The sequence below is a fragment of the Exophiala oligosperma genome, assembly GCF_000835515.1.
Source record: "Exophiala oligosperma strain CBS 72588 unplaced genomic scaffold supercont1.2, whole genome shotgun sequence".
Classification (NCBI taxonomy): domain Eukaryota; kingdom Fungi; phylum Ascomycota; class Eurotiomycetes; order Chaetothyriales; family Herpotrichiellaceae; genus Exophiala; species Exophiala oligosperma.
The window spans coordinates 2,928,868-2,953,353 of NW_015622819.1; the positions used below are offsets into that span (position 1 = coordinate 2,928,868).

At 51.8% G+C, this 24,486-nt stretch overlaps 5 protein-coding genes across 5 annotated transcripts; 4 read left to right on the top strand and 1 right to left on the bottom strand.

Annotated features, from left to right (window-relative positions):
• Positions 1-1,583: 1,583 nt before the first annotated feature.
• On the top strand, positions 1,584-3,374 carry PV06_02467 (uncharacterized protein; the record flags this gene model as incomplete). Its single annotated transcript, XM_016403154.1, has 1 exon — positions 1,584-3,374. One exon carries the CDS (start codon positions 1,584-1,586, stop codon positions 3,372-3,374), a length of 1,791 nt encoding a protein of 596 aa, XP_016267051.1.
• Positions 3,375-10,421: 7,047 nt separating this feature from the next.
• Positions 10,422-11,769, top strand: PV06_02468 (uncharacterized protein). The gene has a single exon (XM_016403155.1). It carries the CDS (start codon positions 10,564-10,566, stop codon positions 11,638-11,640), a length of 1,077 nt encoding a protein of 358 aa, XP_016267052.1. The 5' UTR covers positions 10,422-10,563; the 3' UTR covers positions 11,641-11,769.
• Positions 11,770-14,312: 2,543 nt separating this feature from the next.
• Positions 14,313-17,609, bottom strand: PV06_02469 (uncharacterized protein). Its single transcript, XM_016403156.1, has one exon. It carries the CDS (start codon positions 17,334-17,336, stop codon positions 15,090-15,092), a length of 2,247 nt encoding a protein of 748 aa, XP_016267053.1. The 5' UTR covers positions 17,337-17,609; the 3' UTR covers positions 14,313-15,089.
• Positions 17,610-17,940: 331 nt separating this feature from the next.
• PV06_02470 (uncharacterized protein) lies at positions 17,941-19,632 on the top strand (the record flags this gene model as incomplete). The annotated part of the gene is made up of 1 exon (XM_016403157.1): positions 17,941-19,632. The coding sequence occupies one exon, from the start codon at positions 17,941-17,943 to the stop codon at positions 19,630-19,632; it is 1,692 nt and encodes a 563-aa protein (XP_016267054.1).
• A 616-nt stretch (positions 19,633-20,248) lies between these two features.
• On the top strand, positions 20,249-21,682 carry PV06_02471 (uncharacterized protein; the record flags this gene model as incomplete). Its single annotated transcript, XM_016403158.1, has 1 exon — positions 20,249-21,682. The coding sequence occupies one exon, from the start codon at positions 20,249-20,251 to the stop codon at positions 21,680-21,682; it is 1,434 nt and encodes a 477-aa protein (XP_016267055.1).
• Between the last annotated feature and the right edge of the window lie 2,804 nt (positions 21,683-24,486).

A 24,486-nucleotide genomic window follows, 5' to 3' on the forward strand; every position in this document is an offset into this window, starting at 1 on the left:
ATCACGGGGGCCTATTCCTGCCTGCTCATATGCTTCTCTTGCGGCCTGGCGGGTCATGTTTGAGCCAATGAGCTCAATTGCACTGTTCTGCTCGAAGAGGACTGGACTATCCGTCGACAAGGCCTGACCGGCAATCTCGACTGCAGAGGATTTTAGGAAAGGATGGCTGTTGAGAAATGACTGAGAAACAAGAACTGCGGCTGCTGCTCCGGTCTAAAATGCGGTTGTCAGCTGCGGACACAATATCACACACAATCCAAAGCTCTTACCGATGACGGGCAGCATTGCAATCGGGTCAAAGTGCCGGCAACAGCTGGACTCTGCAGCACCTCTGTAGCGCTGACAGCCTGCGCGAGTTGGCTGTATGGATTGTTGATGCCATGACGCCGGTTAATGGCTGTGATTTGAGCGAAGTGCTCTGCCTTGGCCCCGTTGCTGCCATATCGGTCGAGATATTCCGCTTGCGCGTTTGCGTATAGCCGAGGAGTCCAGCCTGGTGATGGTTTTCCTCTGTCTGCGATAGGGACTTGATCTGCCGAAAGATCTAGAATGCGTGACAGCGGGCTGGTTCGATCCTTAAAGGTTTGAGGAAGAACTCCCGGATACATCTTGTCAAATCCTATGACTAGTACACAGTCTGCCGACCCCGACTTGATGGCCTGGTTTGCCAGCCAGATGCCTGTACTCCCTGAACTGCACCAATTGTTCACGTTGAATATCGGAATGCCAGTCATACCTAGGCTGTAAAAGACGCGCTGGGCACATGTCGAGTCGCCGTACACGTAACAACCAATGCCTTGGTCGACCTCGTCGTACGTAATGCCTGCATCCAAGAGAGCTTTGACTCCAGCTGCGACGGCGAGATCAAAATAATCGGAACCAGGATCTTGAGCATGACTTGCCGACTTTCTGGGAGAATGAAATGGTGTCATGCCTACACCAACGACGAAGGTGGAAGTTGCCATGTTTGCCGAAGTTCACCAAAAATGTTGAGTCTAAACAATGTCGTCCTGAAATGGTGTGATATACAACTCGATACAAGAACATCGGTTGTATCTATCTGGCTAAGTAACAGAAGGGTGTCCGAGGAACTTCCCTTTTTGGAGAGAGCTGCTCGGCTCAACTCTGCCCAGCCTCCTGTCACAGTGGTGCCTCACAGGAAAATCCCGGAATCCCTTCTTTGCTATCCAGTTTATTCTTCGTTGCAACGTCGAGACTTACACAATGGAGCTAGAGTGAGTATCTCTGATGGCGGAGACAGTGGAGACCAGCTGTGTAGGAAGAATACAACCACTTAGATGAGGGTTCATACTCGCCCTCGGGTATCGCAACTGGTTGTGAATGGTCAATCGGCATCAAGAGCCATCGTTTGTCAGTCATTTCTCAACTGGATTGCAATAGCCGCATTAGAGCACGTTCCTACTCTTTGACCAAACATCGACTCATCGAGGACTCTTTAAGTTGTCACTCTGGTGCCGCTGCAGACCGGCAATTGAATAGGAGCTCCGATACCAAAGTATCAACCTTACTTCATTCTCTCTACCAGCGTTTGTTCCACTCCTTGGGACGCAGCCTTCAGAATCATGGCATCTGAACGCATCGATAGGAAGAGTCTTCGAAGGCTGCGCTGCATAGAGAAAGACAACGTATCAATTGTTCACGCTCCGTCCTCCGTCGGCCCTCTGTCACTGACATTTGGCGACGCTATCCGCAAACAAGCCAAAGAACGTCCGGATGCACTCTTTATACAATCGCATCACCAACAAAAGAGTCTAACTTACTCTCAAGCCAACGATCGAAGTGACGACCTAGCTCGTGGACTCGCAGCGCAGGGAGTCAAGAAAGGAGACCGAGTGGCCATAATGGCCGGCAACGAGATTGAGTATATTGAGGTGTTTCTGGCATGCACGAAACTTGGAACCCCGTGTGCCCTCATCAACTATGCCTACAGCGAACAAGAACTGCATTCGGTCCTGGCGTCGATTAACGTGTCTGTCCTGATAATGGTCCCGGCATTCGACCGCTACGACTACCGCCAATGGATTCCCCGATTCAAGGAGAGAATCCGTTGCTTACAGCATATCGTCTTGCTCCACGGGAGCCGCTCAGACATGGATCATGGTCATGCCATGGACTACGAGTGGCTAGTTTCCTCGGGAGCACGACATGAAATGGATTATGATCTCGATCTCGAACGTGTTGCACAAACTCTCAGTGACCAAGAGGTCATCAACCTCCAATTCACCAGCGGTTCGACGGGGTTGCCCAAAGCATCGGCACTTACACATCGAGGCTTACTACACTGTGCCAAAAACATTGGAGACACAATGTACCTCACGCCCTCGGACCGCATTTGTCTACCCGTGCCTCTATTTCACAGCTTCGGAATAGTCATTGGAGTCACTACTGCCCTTGTTCATGGCGCGTCCGTAGTGCTATGTGACAACAAGTTCAATGTCAAGGCCACTCTGGAAAGTATAGGTCGGTATAAGTGTACTGGCCTATACGGTGTGACCACCATGTTCATCGCCGAGATGAACTACCCAGACTTCGCGGCCTATGACCTCTCGACCCTGCGTTTCGCCATCCTCTCAGGCTCTGCCGTGCCCGAGGCGCTGGTTCGAAAGGTATGGGCTTCCATAGGAATTACACAAACGCACACCAATTGGGGAATGACAGAGGCAGGGTCTATCGTCACCATGACCCGTGACACTGACACACTACATCAACGAATGTACACATCAGGCCGACTATTTCCTGGATTCTCGGCTAAGATCGTCGACCCAGCTACAAATCTTGTCGTGCCACGAGGCGAGAGAGGAGAGATCGTCCTTCGCGGGCCCGGCATTCAAACCAACTACTTCTCTAACCCCAGCAAAACGGCGGAGGCCCACGTGAAATCGCCCGAGGATGGTCTCGAATGGTTCCATACCGGTGATCAAGGCATTATCGACGATCAAGGATTCTTCACCATCACAGGCCGCATCAAGGACATGATCATTCGAGGAGGAGAAAACATCAGTCCCGTGGAAATTGAGGCTCGCTTGGCGGCACATCCCGCAGTCGCACAAAGTTCGGTGGTCGGCGTGCCCGACGAGAAATATGGAGAGCAAATCTGTGCATTTCTTGAGCCCCGGGCGGAATCTGTGTTGCCCTCGGATGACGAAGTCAGAGCTTGGGTTAGACAAACCTTGGCTCATTTCAAGGCACCGAGATACTTGGTCTGGCTAGGGACCCACTCCAAGTTTCGAGCCTGGCCCAAGACCGGGACGGGGAAGTTGAGGAAACCTGATCTGAGAAGGATTGCTCAAAGCATATTGAGCGAGGCCAGTGCCCTGCCAGACGACCGTGGGACACTCAGTTCTAGGCTGTAAGCATATGGAGTTCTAGACCTTTTGACGAATTGGCGAAGGATGGCTTCTCTTGTCCTTTGTCTCTGCCCTTGATGGGCCCACCCACACACGCCCGTCAGGACTCGGGTCAAGTACAGATTGGCCCCTTTTATCGTTTGTACATAGAACAGTTATAGAACCAGTGGCCGTTTGCTGTCAATTGCGCCGACTTGTGGTGATGCAAATTCATGGTCACTACCGTGTCGAGTCTTTCTAGGTGCAAGGAGAGGGGCCGTCTGGACCTCACATGTCTTCCACTTGGCTCCACATCAGCGTGGACAGTGGAGAACCAGTTTTAACGTCTGGATACAACGAGTATAGTCGCTCAACGCTTCGTATACATCACGTCCACCATTATGGTTAGAGTCACAAGGCTAATCATGGTTCAAATCGGTGTGGTACTGTATTATTCGGATGGATCCACCAAAAAAGGGAGACCTCTGTAACAAGCGATTTTGTATCCAATCCACCTATAAGGATGCATTGCGACACCCGATGCACTAGAAAGACCCTGGGCTCGGCGTTGATCTCTTCTCCAGAGAGTCTGGCGCCCCAGGAATTCCTTTTTCCCCCAGCTGATGGGTACCCACGAGTTGATATCACCCCACAAAAAGCCTAGAGTTTGGATGTGCCGACGAGGGATGTCAGATTTTGCATAAAAAGCCATATTGGCCGTGAAAGAGAGACCCAACATCGAATTCATCAAGAATCGAAGAGTTCGTTCTTTTTTATCATCGTGTCAGGGAAGTCTTGCAGCATTCAGATCTCAGATCTCTCGCAGCATCCCAAAAGCATTCCCATCTCTAAGAATTTGGGGCCCATCATTTGACCATTCACCACAATGGATCCGGAACATGGCCACAGTGGCAGTCTCGACAACGAAAAGGAGAGGGTCGAAGACATTCAAGTCTCCCGAGTCGAGCCCACACCGCCGTACGACGCAGAGCGACACCGCCGGCTGAGGCGCAAGATTGATCTCCACCTCATGCCCATCTGTTTCTGGGTGTACCTCGTCAACTACCTCGACCGCTCCAACATCGGCAATGCGAAGATCTTGAACTCGGAGACGGGCGATTCCTTCCTCCAGTCGCTCCACATGAGCCCCAACGGCTACGCGGTCACGGTGACCTTGTTCTCCATCGCCTACAGCATCTTCGACGTGCCGGCCAATATTGTGTTGAAGCGCTTCTTTCGGCCCTCGCTGTGGTTCGGGTCTCTCTTCTTCTCGTGGGGGGTGCTCACGCTCGGATTCGGTTTCCTCAAAACTTACCCTTCTGCGGTCGTGGTCCGATTCCTCATCGGAGCTCTCGAAGCAGGCTTCTATCCCGGTGCGTTTTTTGCCTTTTTTTTGGGCGATATTGGTCAAAATTGTGAAAGTCGACAGGGGTGTGGCCGTCATACTGACTCTGATGCTCTTTTTCATGGTCCACAGGGATCGTCTACTACATCACATTTTGGTACAGGCAAGAAGAACGATCGTTTCGAATTGCCTTCTTCTCGGCCGGCACCACCCTCTCGGGCGCCTTCGGAGGATGTCTCGCGTATGGGGTCGCCCTCATCAACCGACGTGCCGGTCTCAAGGGCTGGCAGTGGCTCTTTGTGATTGAAGGCCTGATCACCATCTTCTCCACGGCTCTCTTGTTCTTCTTCCTTCCAGACTACCCGTCCACGTCGAAATGGCTCAAACCAGAAGAGAGGCAATTCGCCATCGACCGGCTAGACGAGCAGCAGTCGTCGTTCACGAGAGAACGTGCCAGTCGGCACGAGATCCTCGAGGCCTTGAGTCCTCGAATGATTGCACATTACATGGCGTTTGTAAGTGCTTCCACAATTCCCCACCCTTCTCTCACTTCTCCTCTCGAGCGCGAGTGTCTAAACCGTCAAACCTCAAACCACAGTTCCTCGATGTTGTCGTATTCAGCTCACTGGTGTATTTCTGTCCCACAATCGTCAACGGACTGGGATACACTTCGATTCACGCACAGTTGATGACGGTGCCGGCTTGGAGTATCGGCTTCGTCGTGTCACTGATCGTAGCTTATTCGGGTGATAAGTTTAATGCGCGCGGATACCATGCGGCTCTGACGGCGACGCTGGGCGGCATCGGATTCCTGGCGTGCGTCATCCTGCCGGCCCACGCCTATAGGGCTCGGTACGGGTGTCTGCTCCTGGCGTCCTGTGGGGCGTTCCCAACCCTCGCACCTCTCGCCGGCTGGGTCACCTGCAACGCGCCTGGGCAGCGCACCGTCGGCCTCTGTGCGGCTCTCAACAGCGCCGGCGTCGGTTTGGCCTCGGTGGTCTCGGTCTGGATCTGGAGGGCACAGGAGGCACCCCGTGGCTTTCCGACTGGAAATATAGTGTGTGCCGTCTGCAGCTTCGTCTCGGCTCTTCTGGCAATCGGCCTGAGGCTGCACTATGGACGGCTCAACAAGAAGACTGCAGCAAGTGGAGACTTGAATGCTCGAGTCTGGGTGTACTGAGAAACAAACCTGCACGAAGGATGATATAAAAATTGTTGATGGATGTTCGGGAACCCACCTTCACCTTTGGCTGGGGCAACTTTACGGATTCCACAGGCCTTACCTCGAATTCTCCATCTCCAGTCCTAGTCGCAAAATCCACTGTCGTAATATTTCGAGAAACCGATGGCCGATTCCTCAGTCACTTGGTGGCATACCCGAATGATGAAAATGACCACACTTATCAATGCGTTAAATTTCTTTCGCAACATGCAATAGTCCAAGTTTCTCTGATGTGACCACGTCTCTTGAAATTGAGAGACAATTCGTCGCAAGTTTTGTCCAAATTCCTCGTGGCTAACCCAGGTTATAGTGTAGCCGCTATAGCATACTTACGAGTCTCGGTGCCAACGACTGCCGTAACTCTGGATTTGCGGCACTTGCGATATCCATGTTCCACAGTTATATGGTTGAAGAAAGCTGTGAACGTTCACAGTAGGGCTAAGAGCACGTCTTTTCTTTCGGCCTCGTGATCCGTACCTCACGTTCGATCTTGTTATGGTGATGTGGCCGATTTCGATATGGATACTCCGTACACTTATGAGTTGAGGTTTGGAAGCCAAGCCAGGCTATTCTATATTCGGTTGAGTATAGATACTCGATCCCTTGTAGCGGCATGTATTCCACCTTATCTAATCAGCCTCGGACATGCCTCTCTCTCGCCGCTATAACCAGTTCAAATCTCCGCCTCAAGTATCCTCAACAAACCACCCAAGAAGAAGAGCAGGTATTGATTTGCAGCCTCCTCGGCTCAAACGTGTTCGTCCGTATCGACCTCATCAGAGCTTGCCAAGGACAAAGGAAGTGCTCAAGGGAATTACGGAATCCAATCACAGGGTATTGCGAGATGCGGTACCCGAGCAGAGTAAGTGCGAGGTATGCACTCGTCCGTATCGGCGGAGAAATGAACCTCAGATCCCCGTTCGACTCTCCAGCGCCTCTCCAGTCCGTTGCTGGTGAACGACTTGTCGCATCACTCCTCAATCTGTTCTAGCCATCTAATGAAACCGAAAATACTATTCAGCGCCAAACCCCAACTATCGGCATAGTCTGGGGTATGGCTGAACTTTCTCCGCTTCGGCCATCCACGAAAAATCAAGACTTCGATACTCACCAGTCGTGCTTTTCAGGTAAGGTTGATAGCTGCGAAATAATGGAGCTTAGACAAGGAACCAAACGCGTTTGCGACTCACGACAACCGAGAAACTTTGAGCTTGTCTTCAACAATCAACAATGGACGATGTCTAGTCACCGAAGAGTTCAGTGTATCGAGCCGTTGCTTTTATGAGCCAGGCATATAACCATAAAACTTCATTGTACCTGGCATCAGGGCGATGTCTAATTCCCCACGTTTTGCTTTGTACGATTGCAATATTCCAGAATGGCCTACTCGTTGCTCTGGCTCATTTATCTCATCACTTCATGTGGTATTGCTGTTGGCGGTGCAGCCTTGAAATCCTCCACAGCCGTGGCATGTTCAGCTATACCAGCTCCAGTGGTTCTCGCTGCCAAGGTCATTTCGATCACTACAGCGGAGAGGTACAACATCTCCCTGACCAATGCCAGAACAGGGTTTGCCACTCCTGCCGGGTTGGAGGAAGTCACCTCCGTGGAGGGCATCAGTGTGTGTGATGTGAATGTCAGCCTTACTCATCCTGGAGACGACGACACTGTTAATATCAACGTCTGGCTGCCTCTAGAAGGGTGGAATGGACGATTCCAAGGCGTTGGTGGAGGCGGTTGGCTGGCGGGATACCCTGGTGGACGAGCACTGGCATACGCAGTGTCACAAGGGTGGGCTGCTGCCACGACAGACGGTGGCAATATCTCCGCCAGCGGGGGTGTACTCAACCCCGACGCATTGACATCGTCGGGCGATGTGAACTGGGGTTTGCTCGTGGACTTCTCGTCGCGTGCCCTGCATGAAACTGCTGTCGTGGGCAAGGCGGTGGCACAGAGCTTTTACGGCAAAGCGCCGCGCGCGTATTTCAACGGGTGCTCGACTGGTGGACGTCAAGGATACATGCTGGCACAGAAGTATCCGCTCGACTACGACGGAATCCTGGCCAACGGCCCCGCGCTGTACTGGCCAACATTTACCTTGACCATGAATTGGGCGCATTTCTTGATGAACTCGCTCAAGACGTACCCCTCACCGTGCGAATACAGTGCGTTTCAGAATGCGAGTATTGCGGCATGTGATGCCTTGGATGGCGTCTCCGATGGCATCATAAGTGATGTCGCAGCGTGCAACTTCGACCCTCATTCGCTCGTTGGGACCACGGCCAAATGTGGCGAGGAAGAGTATACAATCACTTCCGCCGCCGCCACCGTCGTGGCCAAGATACGCGAAGGACCAAAAACACCTTGGGGTACACAGCTGTGGGATGGCATGGATTGGGGGATGATGTACAGCTCCATGGCACCGACAAAATTTGTCAACGGGACGTGGGTCAATCAACCGGATGCCATCCTTGACAGTTGGGTGCAGTATTTCATCCTGCAGGATCCGAGCTTCGATTTCGAGACCACGACGCTGGAGCAGTTGACCGACTTCTACGCACTGGCGCCCGCGCTCTACGACGGCGTCATCGGCACCAGCAACTCGGATCTTTCGCAGTTTCGAGATGCGGGCAGGAAACTTTTATCCTGGCACGGGATGAACGACGAGCGGATCATGATCAACAACACCATCAAATATCGTCTCCAGGTCGAAGGTGCCATGGGTGGTAACGAGAGAGTCAACGACTTTTACCGGCTCTTCTTTCCCCCTGGTGTGGGTCATTGTGGTGGTGGTCGTGGTCCGGTGCCACGAGGCGGCCTAGATGCTCTGGTGGCCTGGGTGGAAGAAGGCACAGCGCCTGATGTCTTGTTCGGTGAAGCTCCCAGTCCGCTGACGGGCGCGAACATGACTCGAAATGTATGTCTCTGGCCCAAGGTGGCGCGGTACAATGGGGGCGATCCGTTGCTAGCAAGCTCGTTCAGCTGTGCCGACTCCTTCTAGTGTTGTTGTAAAACTTGATCGACCGGTCATGATAAAGCGAGATGAATAATATTTGGGCGACGATGTCCCTGTCAAGGCATCGGCACCACCACTAGACACCGTCATAACATCGAGCCATGAGGTATGACCTCAAGCAGAATGTATATCATTGATGTCGTACTCGTATCCGGGCATTAGGACGCAGAGGATAGGCGTGTACTTAAATACGGTTGAGGAGGGGCGAGATGTAAAACATGCTAGGTGCGAATGAAGGCTGACAGTGACCGGGAAGTACGAATCTGAGAGAAGACTTGTTTATTGGTTGAGGTTTCTAACACACCATCATGCACACTCTTGTATCGCTTCACCACCCCCCTGCATGATCATCTGAGATCCATGGAAGGAGGTTTGATTTCCAAAGGGTCGTTGTGCATGGCCGCAAGGCCGCATGGCCCGCTATCGGATCCGATGGACGTTGTCGCGTCACTGCGTGGCCCGGTGGACCCGACACCGGAACTTGTTCAGGCTGCCCAACTTTTCGTGCTACGGGCTACGAGAATCTGCCTGGTACTGTACTAGACAACTCTGAATATTGGGTTCTCGCAGTCGAAGCTCGTGCACGGTCTAAACAAGGGCTTTTTGGATAGTTGAGTAACAGAACAGTTGGTAACAAACATCTCTTGTAAGTTCTGGCTTGAAAGCCTTCACGCAGCGGTCCACAGACACAATCCAAACCTGACGACCGAGCAAATACCGTCATGATCGAATCCCTTCTGACCGTTTGGCGTCGATTTGATATCATGCCATTTTTATGGGTTTTTCGAAATGGATCATGGGCCATTCCTGTTGCCACCCCCAGGTGCAAGCTTGGGAACAATCAGCGTGGGCGTACGGAGACTTACGGAGACTCCAAGGTCTTGGGAACCGCCCCCGAAGCAACTCCGCCATGATTTTCCTCTTTTGCAGTAATCCTTGCCCCCTATTGTTCGTTGACAACTCTGTGCCGCTTCACGTGCGGTGCCATTCGCCAGTCAAGACATGCACTAAATAGCGCGTTCACTTCTTATCAACTCTGCCCTCGTACTGCTGCGTATGTCATGCGAAATTCTAAATGTGGATAGCCGCACGCCGCCGCCGCCTTGGGTGGGAAAACTGTACTGTACATCCGCCCGCCAAATTTGCTAAGAAGCAATAATTCCTTCCCCCAGATCCGATGACCGTACGACACCGCAGCACGGACTGGCTTGCGCCTCCGCCGCATCAGCTTGGAATTTCTGGAGCCCGACGCGGGCCCGGGAATCTTAGTTCCAGGTTTATGTATGGAGTAAAGTCATCTTTCTCGAACCGGCCGTAAACAAGCCCATGCCTTTGCATGTCCAGGTTGAGCAAATCCTGGACTTGACTTGAGGACCCCGGAAAAGGGTAATTTGTTGGTCTTCTTATGCTCTTCCTCGAATCCCCGGTCACACTATAAACCCTCTTCCGTCTACCCTCCACATGTTTTTACTTCTACTCTTTTTTTCTTGTTCTTAGTCCTTACTGTCGTTGCCCGCATCCGACACGCAGACACCTGGTGCTCTCTCCGTCTTGACTTGTTACCTTGCTACCAATCCAACCGGACTGATCTCCTTGGGTATCAACGTACATCAAGAGAACCACCCAGGGCACCATGGCGTCAATCTTGGAACGTTTGTTCCCCGTCGAACAGCTGGAGGCACTCGGGAACAAGTGGCCGGAGAGTGCTCCCAAGAGGAGAAAGTTCGACAATGGTGCAAGTCAAGACCAGCAGAGGATCTGGACCATGCCAGCACCTGTTCGAAGACAGAACAGCGGTTCTGCCATTCCAGACATAAGACATCACCGACTCTCGACGTCGAGCCAGCAGCGCGGCATCAACCCCCGATACGCGACACAATCGACACAGATTAGGAGATCCAATTCCGAGTCCGTCCCTCGGAACTCTCCAACACCGTCAGCAAGCTCCGTCAGATCCAACTCTTCATCAGTTCAAAAGTCCTGCCTTCCCGCCTTCATCGAGCCCAGCCTCATGCAGGTCTACCTTCACAATCTTCACCCCAAGGACCGATCGAGGTACTCGCTACCTGGTAGTCCGACGTGTAGTAGCGATACTACTACGAGACCCGAAGAGCCAAGACGAATCTCAATGACCTCCCGTCGCGAGAATAACCACGAGGACAGTATATCGTCGCCTGGATCTCTGACGACAGACACATCCTCGCCACAGTACTTGGGCGAGGCATGCACGACGCCGCCTGCGTCTGCCGGCCCGTTCAGCGACTTGATCTATGGCCTACGACTGACCGATCACGAACGAGGATTCATGAACGATCTTCTAAATCCATCACTCGAAAGCGGTGACATGTTTGCGTCCATGTCTGGCGAGAAACGAAAGATGCCAGACTTGGACGAGAGTGGTGTTGACCCTGCGAACTTTTTCGGCGCCGGCAATGATTCATTCCAGACCATGTTCTCACCGTCGCGGCACGAAGTAGAGGCGACCGATTTCTCAGGGTACGAGTACGCTGTCACGACGAACGGCGAGCGAGAGAACGACGTACATTCATCCGGTCTCAGTCCAACCGCCGAAGAAGGGGACGAAGGAGAAGAAGCAGAAGAAGACACGGCTCCTGCTGGGATTGTCATGCCCGTGCACGCTGCGCTCAGTGTGGACGACTTTTTTGACTTGGAAGAGGCAGCTGATGACCTTTCCCCGTTGGCAATATGATATTTCGGAGTTGTTTCATGTCATGCGAGGATAAGAATGTATCCATGCCTGTGACGATTTTTTTTTTCAATCATATATGTACGAACAACGTACCCGTGGGACCGATCATACGCAGATGACGAATTACACAGACAGAAACAAAAACAATCTAAAAGGAATGTGCCTCTGCGACTTTTATTTTTCTCTCATGTTCACCTCGCTTACATTCAGTTTGTCCATTCGTCACCCAACTGGTTTTCCTTTTGCTGGGCGACACTGTCGGTGACTTCGTGGCCACTTGCGGTAGTTTCTCTTGCAACACATCAATTGTCATTTTTGTTCATGCACTTCCTATGTGGATGATCTCGAAAAGTAAATGTCATACTCATGTAACCCACACACATCGTTGGGCGCGTAATGCTAGCTAACCCCCTCCCTCCCCCCGTGGGCACTTGCACCCATGGCGCTGACCTCAGCTGCAGTCCCTACGTCAGACTTGCATCCCTGTCTACGTGAGTAACGAGATCTCTTGTGATAAATGTGCGAGCAACCATTGAATCTGGACAAAGGTCTGGGTGTCACCCGAGGTTGGCTAAATGATTTGTTCACAGTGTGAGTCAGAGCCGGGCAATTCCAGAGGGGACGAGGGCGATATGTGTCAGCGTCGTCGCCCCCAAGATTCGACACAGCAGCATGACTTTCAGGGCAAGGTAGGTATGGACTGTACATACAGTACAAGCAGAACACCGTGCAAAAGGAATGCCACTCTGATCATCTGTGTGTGAGAAAGAGACAACACGCCATACGAATAATGGTAGGCAGGCCCACAGCTTCATTGCCTAGAACCTTTGGGCGGGGTCCCCAAGTCCTTTAACGCCCGGATATGACACCCTTGCACGAGTCCTGACCCCCTCCCTCTCCCTCAAAAGATGGTTAGCAGCTAGCTACTTTTTTTTCCGAGCCCATGGATTGTTCATTGGTCTCCGTTGCCTAGAGAGGCCCTTCTCACGAAAAGTCTTGATTGTGAATCCAAAAAGGTTTCTTGGTCTTAACTGGCGCCTTTGAGCGATTAATCTGGACCGGAGGGCGATCTTGGATCCGTTGGCTAACCTGCTCATCGCGGCATCACTGCTGCATCGACATCTCATGCGAGTGACCCTTCTCTGATTCCCAGGGCCAGCGTCCCATCACTCAGCAGCATGGATGATGTTGGTGGCGACGCCGCCTTCTGTCTCCTGGAAGATGTGTTTAGGAGGGAAGTTTTTGTCACCCCAGGGGGAGCAAGTATGGAGGAACTACTACAGTACACAGGGGCAACACATTGACACAGCCATTCCCTGCCAACCCGGGCCGCCGTAACCTTTTTTTTTACACAAGATCTGCACGGTTCATTATTATCGATCATCGTTGTTGAATCATTAAACTTTTCAACAGTGTGCACACCGCGCATAACACCTACTCTAACTCGTTCCGAACCAACTTGGGCGTCAACTAGTAATGAATGACCTTGAAACGGGCACGGCACAAAGGGTAGTTCACGGCTATATCCTAGCGACCTCATTCGTTGATGCTGAACTACAACCCATGCCTCGTGTCGGATCCGAAAGGTTTTCTTTTTTTTTTGGTCAGTTTCCAGCCTTGCCGAGCATCGGACTTTGAGGCGACTTTTCTGTAGTAGTCCACCGGCCGATATTTACCTTCCGAATGTTTAACCGCGGTTATCACAGACGAATCGGAGTCGGACTTTTTCCGTTTCCACGGGATCTATGTAGATTCGACAATGAAGAATAGTTCCGATTTTTCCATGAACCACCATAAGCCACGGAATATTCGAGTTTATTTTTTGCAATGACCGTCTGATTACATTTTGTTACTCCCGTTTGGAGCATACACCGCGAATGTTCATTCCTAGTACAACCAACAAAATGTAAAAAGAAACCCACCGGGTCTCTCAGGTAACGGGTAGGTTTCGAGCAAAGAACCGTTTGTATCCAGGTAGTAAGTAAAAGTACCTGATGGGGGCCGTCCATCCGCCCAAGGCTCCGAGAATTCGAACCCTGACCTCCGGTGGAAAGGCCGCAAAATGTTATCAACATCTACTCTTTAGTATTGACTCTACGAGTAACCCCCGATGGCCAGCCTTGTGATCACTTTTTCGGCCGGAGTACGTGTTTCGCACACTCCCCCCGGCGAAGATAGCCATCCCACTACTTATTGTAAGTGTATGCACGAGAGAGTATGTTTCCCGCTTCAATTTTGACTAGTTTGACTTCTTGGCCCCGCTCTCTCTCTCTCTCACACACAACACAAACATCAGTTCGATAATTGATTTCAGAAGCACTTGTACATTCTTAGAGTACAGGCTGGGTCATTGTCGATCAAGACAGTTGGGGTCCCGAAACTGTACACCTTTTGCGGAGCGGTATCGGATATGACGGGGATAATCGTGGCAGGTCAATCCCCGATACGGAGAAGTCGGACAACCAAACCTTGTGGTTCGTTCGACATCGGACCACCACCAAGTACCACCCCCCCCCCCCCCAACCTGACCCAATTAACGCCCCCAGCCCTGGATTCACACGACCGTGTTCTCCAGTACATACTGAAACAAATCACGAAGAGATCCATTGATTTACACGACGATGGTTGTGACATGACACGACATCATTCTGACGAGACAAGTCAGTGAATCAGGAAAAAGAAGGCGCTCAATTATTAGGTATGTACGGAATATGGTTCCAGTATCCGCACGCAGTAGTATATCTATCCGTATCATTGCGGGCAGAGCCCGCGTAAATTCGCAGGGGTTAAAATACTGGGCTCAATAGTGCAAGGTCAGGAAATTATGATCTCTTCTCTCTCTTCCTGCCTTGCTCTCTCCAACGCAGCCGACGGCCAGAAAAGAGAAGCTCCCACTGAACACGTACCGCGCGAGTAATTTATCGATTGTTCCGGAGACCACGAAACCGATCTTGGATGGGGTCGTGATCGAGTTGCATGGAGCCAAAATGGTGCATGCGCGCGTTGAGGCGACCCCTGTGCGTGTCAAGAGTACCAACCGAGTCATTATCGTTGGTGTTAAGCCATTGATTGCCGATGGTGATGATGATCCTGCCGCAAGCTCTCACAGACGATGAGTCCAAGCCTCAACAATCAAAGTAATGGTTCACCCTCAATCCACCAGTCAAATGCTGCGTTTTTGGATCTTCATAGTCCTCCTGCGTGTGCAAGTCGTAGCAGGCCGAGGTTACTGCCTGAACGACTGATTGAGCGGACCATATGTCGCGTAAAATAGCACATGCAAAGCGAACGTCCGTTGGTGTCTCATGAACGGTATTCGTCGGATTTGATCATTCCGTGTTCCGCCCCCGAATTAATCTTTCTTCATTCCTCGCTTTCCCCCCTCTTTTCCTCCTGAGATGAAAGAGGAAGAGAAGACGAAACCGGAACTCTAGTTACGCGTTCGGCTTCTAGCTTCCAGCAGTCAGAGCCAAGCAAGCATCGACCGCAAGACCGACTCGACCTTCCTTCTGACGGACAACGTCGTCAATCACTTCTTTGTCGAGGTTCGGAAACATGCCACACAACGTCTCGACCACAGTTCTATGTTCCTGTTTTTGAATTCGTCGTGCTTCTGCTGCCTCAGCACTTGCCTGTCTCGCGGCTGCCTCTTGCGCGTCGTAAGATGGCACTCTGCCGTCGGCACCAACTGGCTGGAATACTGATGGGCTCAGGCGGGCGCCTTGCTGATGCTGCTGCTGTTGCTGTGGGGTGGGACTCGGAGCCGCACTCGGCTCCTGCGAAGTGTCTTGATCAGAAAACATCCGACCAATTGTCGAGAGCGGTTTTTGAATAGAACGTAGAATGCTGGTCACTCCATCGTCGGTACCACCCTCGGAATTACTATTGATCCGGCTGGGATCTCTCCGTATAGGACTGGTCGACGTGACGTCCACCGAGTTTCTCGGAGTCAATTCTGGTTCAGCAATGCTGGACTTCTCTCGATATAATGCACGAGGGCTTATGGCCTCGGCTTCACGGTTTTGTGCAGCGATTTCTGACACTGCAAGCTCGACGTTCCGTTCAAAGTCTTCATCACTGACAGTCAGAGTCGTGCGATCCAGATTCTCGATAAACTGAATTGCCCCGGACAAAGATGAGAGATAATACCCTGCCTCGCCACCGAGTTTGTCTTGATTTCGAAATCGCAGAATATACTGAACGTTTGATACCAGGTTTTCGGGGTTCGCTTGCAGCACAACGTAGATCAGCAGTGGCACAAAAGAGTCGGCCGAGGTATCTGAGCTCTTTGCATTCTTGAGTAATCCAAATATAACCTTGCAGCAGTTCAAGATACAAATGACCTTATCCCTTGGCGCTCGATAGCCCTTGATCTTCAGCAGTTCTTGTTGGGCCAATCTCAAGAATCTTTCACCATTAGGACCAACTGGGGGTAGGTCCAGATGCTCTTCACGAATCCAGCTGTAGATGCGTATCTTCTGGGCCAGGATCTCATCGCGTTCGACGTCTTCTTGGTGTTGACCACGTCTGCCAACGCCCAGGTTCTTTTCTTGCTCTTTCCGCCGACCCCTCGATCGCGATCGCGCCGGTAGTGACGGAGGTGGAGGGATTGCAGGCGAGAACGTTTGTGAATAAAGTCTATTCATGACGAGCTTCTCCATGCCCTCTTTAGCATTCTCAAATTCGTTGTCTGATACCTCACGCCAAACGTCGCAAATAGCCATCTTGTTCGTGATGAAGGCCAGAAAATCGCCTATAATCTTGACTTGTTCATGGACCATCCATTGCTTCTTACCAAACTCTGTTAGAAACGAACGCAAGAACTTCGCCACTGGATCCGCAGATTTATGTCGAAGTTGTTCCAGAAAGCGATGAAAATCAAATGGTAATTCCGGCTCTGGTTCGGGAGGTGGTGGCTGATGCGGCAAAGAGGTCGTCGAAGGGGCACTTGTGCCCTTCAGTGAGGGGCTTCTCAGTGCTTCCTTTTCGTTCTCTACAGAGTCTGACGGAGGTGAAGGCAGAGGCTTCTCCGCATGAGCTGCGACTGGTGACGATGCTATCAGATCCATGTCTCTTGATCGAATGTGATCCAGGCTAGACCTCCGGGGCGGAAAGTGAGAGCCCATTCCAAGTATAGGCCCAGCCATTTCATGCCTGGGAGACATTATGTCTTCCTTCGATGGCGCCAGAGAGGCATCATCGAATTGATCCATTATGCTTTGTATCTCTGAAGCTGACTCGGCATCGTTATCTGGCCCAGATTTTTGTCCCGAGGCGCTGGCCAGACCGTTTGGAGGGTCTCGAGTATAGTCAGAGTCTTTCTCATTGTAATCAACATCCGGAGCCTTTGTAGAAGGATGCCTCGATATCGTAGGAGTCTTGGGCGTCGGGTCTCGGTAGGGCTTTGGAGCCGTGGTCGCTGGTTGAGGGAGAAGAGGCGGCGTCGAAGGGAGGGGCTTCTGCAGCTTGGACGCATCGGTTGTAGCGGGAGCATCGTCGCCGATACGAAGGTCTTGGAGCTTCTGGGAAGGCCCTGTATCCTCCTCTTTCCCTTGAGTCATGGAAGCATCGTTGGGCCTCGACTCGACAGTGGCAGAGCCCTTTTCTTCGGCCTCAAGGTCTATTAAGGCCTGTGCATTTGATGATCCTTCACTTCCCTCGGCCAGAGCCATCCTGGCATGATCGGGCGACGACATGAGCAAATATGATCAAAGAATTGTACACGAGAAGTCGAGGGGAGTTTCATTTGAATTAGTCCCAGCCAGCGGCTGAACAGCAGCCCGTTTGTTATGATTGCATGCTCATGGAAAGTAAGAGGTCGTTTCCAAGTCGATATATGTCTTACGCGACCTAGGTTCGATTATCCGTGTTTCATAGAGATGACAGTTTCAAGGGGTCGATATTCGTAGGATGATGAAGGCTCAAGTGTTTTGATGGTGTCCAACAATCCGCTCTGCATAGTTTAGGATTCTCGGTAATAAAGATGTAATGAGGCCGCCCGTTGACCTTCGAATGACGATATTGGAGGCTTCGGTTTCGGCGGCACTATGACCCATTAGGCTGTGCTTGGGGCTGCTTACAAGTGGTTCGCCAGGCTATGAGGCGCACCATAATGGACCGCAAGGCCGGGGAGACTGCCTAAATCACCGCCTCGTCCGTACTTCGTAAAGGCTACACAGACTGCGGCATCTCTTGGCTCAATTTTAGTCTCTTCAACTTGAACTTGGACCATCCTCACAGATATCAGATTCTCCGAAAACACCACTCCTCTGTACCTATCTGAAGGAATTGGTGATACTCATGTGCGGCATCTTCTTCTCTGTGGCCAAAAACCGACATATATTACCAGACCAAGAAGCTGTAGATGCTCTCCATGCTCGAGGCCCAGACAGTTACAAAGTCTTGAAGAGCACTTACCATGGCGACAGTGACGAGAAGCTGCACTTGACCTTCATCTCTTCCGTGCTGGCACTGCGAGGAGCAAACATCCAGCAACAACCTCTTCATGACCCTCTGTCTCGCTCTGTCTTTTGCTGGAATGGTGAGGCGTGGAAATCAGACGGTGTTGCAATTGAGGGCAACGACTCCGCCTATATTTGGCATCTCCTTCAAATCTCTTTACCTCACTCACCCGAGCGACAACATCGCATCACTCAAGTCCTTTCCCAGATAGCTGGTCCGTTCGCATTTGTCTTCTACGATGCTCCCACCGCCACTGTGTATTATGGTCGCGACAGGCTGGGACGTCGATCTCTCCTTATCAATCAAGGAGACAATGGTTCACTGACACTAGCTAGTACCAGTACGAGTACTTTGGGCAAATCTGCGGCGCCATCTGAAATTTCAACGGAAACGATCCATTTTCTTCAGTTTTCGGGAGGGGGAATGATACGAGGGAAATTGCCGTGGGCATCTGCACCATATCCAATCAACAAAAGCCTACCTGACACACAGATAGCAACCCTTCCATCTCAGCAGAGCGTTGATGACCTGCTGACACACCTTCGAAGATCGCTCATCCTTAGGTCTGTTGACATCCGAGACCACTCCCATCCACAGATGACAGGCGATTCAGCAAAAGTTGCCATACTATTTTCTGGAGGTCTTGACTGCACTCTTCTCGCCCGTATCATCCACGAGATTCTTCCACCAGATGAGGTCGTTGACCTGCTCAATGTGGCTTTTGAAAATCCACGTTCGCTCGCAGCGAAGGGGAGCGTCCAAGGAACTGCATATGAGCTATGCCCCGACCGAGTCACCGGCCGATCGAGCTTCGCAGAGATTTGTGAAGTATGTCCGCAGAGGAAGTGGAGATTTGTGGCTATCAACGTTCCCTACACCGAATCAATCGCGCATAAGCCTATGATTATGCGACTCATGTATCCCCATAACACCGAGATGGATTTGTCGATTGCGATGGCACTGTACTTCGCTGCGCGAGGCCAAGGAGAGCTGCTGAAAGTCCATTCCAATGTTTGCTCTGAACCAATACCATTTTTGTCAACCGCACGCGTTCTGATCTCCGGCCTAGGCGCAGATGAGCTGTACGCCGGCTACTCCAGGCATGCTGCTGCCTTTTCACGGGAAGGATTTCGAGGACTGGCAGACGAGCTTGAGATGGACTTCAACAGGATTGGCTCCCGCAACCTGGGCCGTGATGATCGCGTTATGAGCTGTTGGGGTAAAGAAATCCGGTATCCCTACTTGGACGAAGATTTCTTCAGGTTTTCCCTTGATTTGCCTGTGTGGGAAAAGGCTGGCTTCCGACCGGGGAAACCCGTGCCCAAACATCATGAAGCAACAGGAGTGGCTCGTAACCCGGAAGACCTGGAGCCTGCGAAGATGTTGTTACGGCTCGCTGCGTGGCATCTGGGTCTGAAGAGGACAGCCACAGAGAGGAAAAGAGCAATACAATTTGGAGCGCGGACTGCGAAAATGGAGGCTGGCAAAGGCCGCACCAAAGGAACCGACATTCTAACAGCTGCCGCCTGACTACCTAGGACATGTCTACCTTGACTTATTCTGGCATAGGCGAGGACGCAAACACAACTCAACCTCCCCTGGCGGTGATGACAAATCACAGATACTTCTGAGGCATTTGGACGCGTGCTGGATGTAGTCCTACTTTGTGTGAGACCTACAACCGCCGAGTCCACCTGTTGAAGACCAAAAGGCAAGTCTGAGCCAAGGAGGCTGTGAGTTGGTTTGTAGTCGACCGCTATGCCTCAGCACATGAGTAATCCACATCTTGACATGACAGGTTCAATGTTTGCTTGAGAAAACAGTCATAATGAGCGGGACCGTGTTTGCTGGGCGGAGAACAGCGTCTACAACCCCGTGAATTGTGTAGCAACAAGACGATTGTCAACTCCACTTTCAGTCAAGAGCACGAATGATCAGGCGGCTTCACTAGTAGTTGAGGCTCGAAAAATTCTACCCGACATCTCCATCACTCGTCAATCCTCCCGTTCTCCACGTCCCTCTCGAAGGGCGTGATGTCGATAGGCACAGAACATTCTAGGATTTATATCTTATAAAAGGACTCCGCGACGACTCTGTCGTGATCAATGCCCCCCCTCAGAGCCATCCGTTCTTCCCTCTGCACTTTATGGATGCAACGTCTGCACCCGTCGTTCAACTGCTTGACTCGAGACAAGAACAGAACGACGCTGTCGACAGTGATGCTCATCTAGACCGAATCACCGGGTCATACGAGCCCAAGACCAATGCACCCCGAGAAACCGATGGCGACAGCAAGATTCCTGTAGATGACAATGTGCAGAACATCGATCTCGAGTCCTCCACTCGACCCGCTGGGATCGATGACTTCCCAGAAGGAGGCCTACAAGCATGGCTCGTGGTGTTTAGTTCTTTCCTCGCTCTGTTCTGCTCTTTCGGTTTCATGGTCGCCATCGGCACGGTCCAGGAGTACCTCCAGCTGCACCAGCTTTCACATTACACCGCTCGCGACATCGGCTGGATCCCGTCTGTGTTCGTCTACCTCTCTCTCGGTGGCGGTATCGGAGTCGGTCCCATCTTCGATCGCTACGGTCCTCGGCACCTCGCCCTGTGCGGCTCGATCACTTACATCGTCATGATGTTCCTGCTGGCGCAGTGCAGCAAGTACTGGCACTTCCTGCTCTGCCTGGGCGTGCTGGGCGGAGTCTCGGGCGCCATGTTGACGACGACGAGCATGGCCGTGGTGAGCCACTGGTTCAAGAAACGACGAGGCTTCGCCCACGGCATCGCCATGACCGGCTCGAGTTTCGGCGGCGTCGCTTTCCCGCTCATCCTTCAGGACGCCTTTCCCCGGTACGGGTACGCGTGGTCGATTCGGATCCTCGGCTTCGTCATCGTGGGGTGTCTCGTCATCAGCAACATCCTCATGAAGCCACGCTTGCCCCCGTCGGCTCAAGCCAAGAAGCAGGCCATCATCTCCCTCAACCTGTTTGGCGACCTGAAGTTCACCCTCTTCACGATCACCGTGTTTGGGTTCGAGATTGTCCTGTTCGGTGCGTTGGGCATCTTGCCGACGTATGCGAGCCTGGGCGGACAGTTTCCCGCCGACACCGGCTTCTACATCATCGCGGTGATGAACGGCGTGTCATGCGCAGGCCGCATCATCCCGGGCTATGTCTCGGATTACATTGGGCGCTTCAACACCCTCATGATCATGATCGTCGCGACGTTGATCCTGATGTTGGTGCTGTGGCTGCCATTCGGGCACAGCAGCCTCGCGGCCTTGTACGCCTTTTGTGCACTGTTTGGATTCGGCACCGGTTCCTGGATGGCACTCACACCGGCCTGCATTGGCCAACTCTGCGAGGCAGAGCACTTTGGCCGCTACTACGGTACCATGTACTTTGTCGCGTCGTTGGCGACCTTGGTCTGTGTGCCCATCAGTGGCGAACTCGTCGAGTCGGTCGGACCACAGATCATGGTCGGCTTCATGTGTGCGATTCTTGCATTGAGTCTGGGCACCTTCACCCTCAGCCGCTGGGCGTGTTTGGGTTGGCAATGGTCATGGACGGCAAAAGTTTGAGATGGGAAAAAGGGAACTTCAGTCATCGTGGTGTTTGGGGCATCCGGCATCGGGCATCAAGCGAAGGAGTTTTTTTTTCTGAAGAGAACTGGAAATTCATCATGGGGGAAAATGATAGAGATGGTATTTGAGAATACTATTCCGGAAGTAGTCGCTTCCTACCAGGCATGATCATCTGATGAGTATCTGATGATCATGCCTGGTACTTGTACTCGTATCGTATTGAGAAATTCCGAATTACGCCATTGTTGTTTTGCCGGCTTCTTATCAAATTCATAACCTGCAGATAGTAATAAACGGAGGTACTGTATGTACTCTGAGAACTCATCTAACGGGGATGTCGTACGAGTAGATATAAAAACCAGATGACTGGGACATGAAAGATACGAGTACTGAACTGGGTCTTCGGCCCGCGCCCCCTTGGGGTCGGGGAGGCTCTACTGTACAGGATGTGGGATTTACGCAAATTTTAACCCTCTACAGGATTCTTTTATATGGTGATCACATACAAGCCGATAACGCTTGTCGACTCGACTCGACTCGACCGGGGCATGCTTGATAAGGGTCGCGAACTAGAGCACGTACATGGGTACTCAGTGAGGGGTCTAATCAGTCCAGACAGCTTGCACGGGTGGGACTAGAATTAAGTACCGTACTTTATGTAGTCTCGTCGAAGAGTAAGTGGCGAGGGCGGGAGATGCACTTTCTGATAAAATGTTTACAAGCACTTCGTAGACCGTTCTTCATCCTCTCGTGGGAATATTTGGTACCCAAGGTCTTTTCGCGTGCTCCTTTGAAAAAAAAGGCCTGAAACAGGACATCTAGACGACTTTACGAAAATGACGACGCCAAAACCGAACGAAAAAAGGGTCGCAGAGGATGTCATCGAGGCACCACCAAGATCTACTGATGACTTTGCGCCAGAGCAAAAGCTGGACATTCTCGAGGCACGCGAGATCTTCCACGATGAAGCCGAAGGTGTCAAGTTTAGGACCGTGAGTTGGCAGCGGGCCACCATCATCTTTTTGAAGATACAGTTCGCAATGAGCATTCTGGCCGTCCCTGGAGCTCTTGCGACGCTGGGCGCCGTCGGTGGAGCGTTGTCTATCGTGGGTTGGGAGGTGTTGAATACCTGTGAGTTTCTGAAAGTCGAGAGAGAAACCGAGAATATGTGTGTCCATGACTGACGATTCGCGCAGATACTGCTGTCATTCTGGGTGGCTTTCGCAACAGACATCCCGAGTGCCATAGTGAGTCACATTGCTATGAGGACAAACAAACAGAAGTCATCGTCGCTAATACATGACGTAGCGCTTGCTGATATGTGTGGTCACATCTGGGGAAGAACCGGAAAAGAGCTTGTGTCCCTTCAGATCCTCATCGCTCAGGTCCTAATAACGGCAGCGGGTATTGTGTCCTGCTCAACAGCGTTCAACGCCCTCTCGGAGCATGGGGCGTGCACTGTGGTCTTCGGCTTTGTGTCAGCAGTGTTGATAACCATTTTCTCCTCCGTGCGTACCTTCTCGCGCCTGGGCTGGCTGACGTGGGTGGGATTCACGACCTTCTTCATCGCTGTTTTTATTTTCGTGGTCGCTGTGACGCAACAAGACCGACCTGCTGCTGCGCCGCCGACGGGAAAATTCGATCTTGGATGGGTGGCTATCGCAAACCCTGGCTTCGTTGCCGGTATCACCGCGAGCGCCAACATCTTCATCAGTGGCAGCGGCTCGCAGATGTACTTGCCTGTGATCTCGGAGATGAAGAAGCCTCGCGACTACCGCAAGGCCGCCATTGTCGCCGGTGCCTTGGTGGGGGCCATGTACTTGACCTTCTCACTGGTCATATATCGCTACTGCGGTATTTGGTTGGCAACGCCCGCCTTTGGGAGTGCTGGCACCCTCTTCAAAAAGATCTCATATGGCATTGCTTTGCCCGGCCTCGTCATTGGTATCGGCATCTACCAGCATGTTGCAGCTAAGCTGATCTTTGTGCGCATCCTGCGGAACTCATCCCATCTCCAGGCGAACACGGTCGTGCACTGGTCGACTTGGCTCGGAAGCAATCTTGTCTTGGGCATTCTCGGCTTCATCATAGCAGAAGCTGTGCCCATCCTCAACTACTTGTTGGGCCTTGCGGGATCGTTGTGCTTTGCACCGTTCAGCTTGATATTCCCTGCCATGCTCTGGATGTACGATTTCAAGGGCTACAGGAGCGGAAGTCCTCTGCAGAAGCTGACGTATGGTGGACATATCTTGATTGTCCTTGTGGGCTTGTTCATGGTTGTTGGTGGCACGTAAGTTGATCTCCCGAGTGTTGTCTTGAAATGATCACGTACTTGTACTCACTATTGATTCCGCAGGTATGGTGTAGCTGTTTCTATCAAAGACGCCTTTGCTAGCGGGCTAATTTCAAAGGTGTTTGACTGTGCAGACAATTCGGGAACGATTTCTTGAGGGCAAAGAAGGATTCAAGCCAACTGGGAAGATATTCAAAGATAAGCCATATCGTAGTCACTTGAAGAGTGACCAGGTATTGCATCAGAAGACCTGCGTCTAGTCTCTTTATAGGCCAGGGAATGCATCACTCATAGAGACTTCACTCACCACGAACTGGGAGACACATCATAGTCGTCGAGATGTCACATAATTCAGTAAAGTCCAATGATAGTGACCACGATGTCTCCCACGTGTTTTTCTCCAGTGAAGCCGGGGATGTGAAGTGACAACAAACAAGCCTCGCATTCCTGTCAAGGGTTGAAGCCGGGGACAGAGATTCTTGGCAGGTACGAGATGCTGCTTGCAGGC

Excerpts from the sequence above, each read along its gene's own strand:
- PV06_02468 (XM_016403155.1), top strand. The coding sequence starts at position 10,564 with ATGGCGTCAATCTTGGAACGTTTGTTCCCCGTCGAACAGCTGGAGGCA.
- PV06_02469 (XM_016403156.1), bottom strand. The coding sequence starts at position 17,336 with ATGTCGTCGCCCGATCATGCCAGGATGGCTCTGGCCGAGGGAAGTGAA.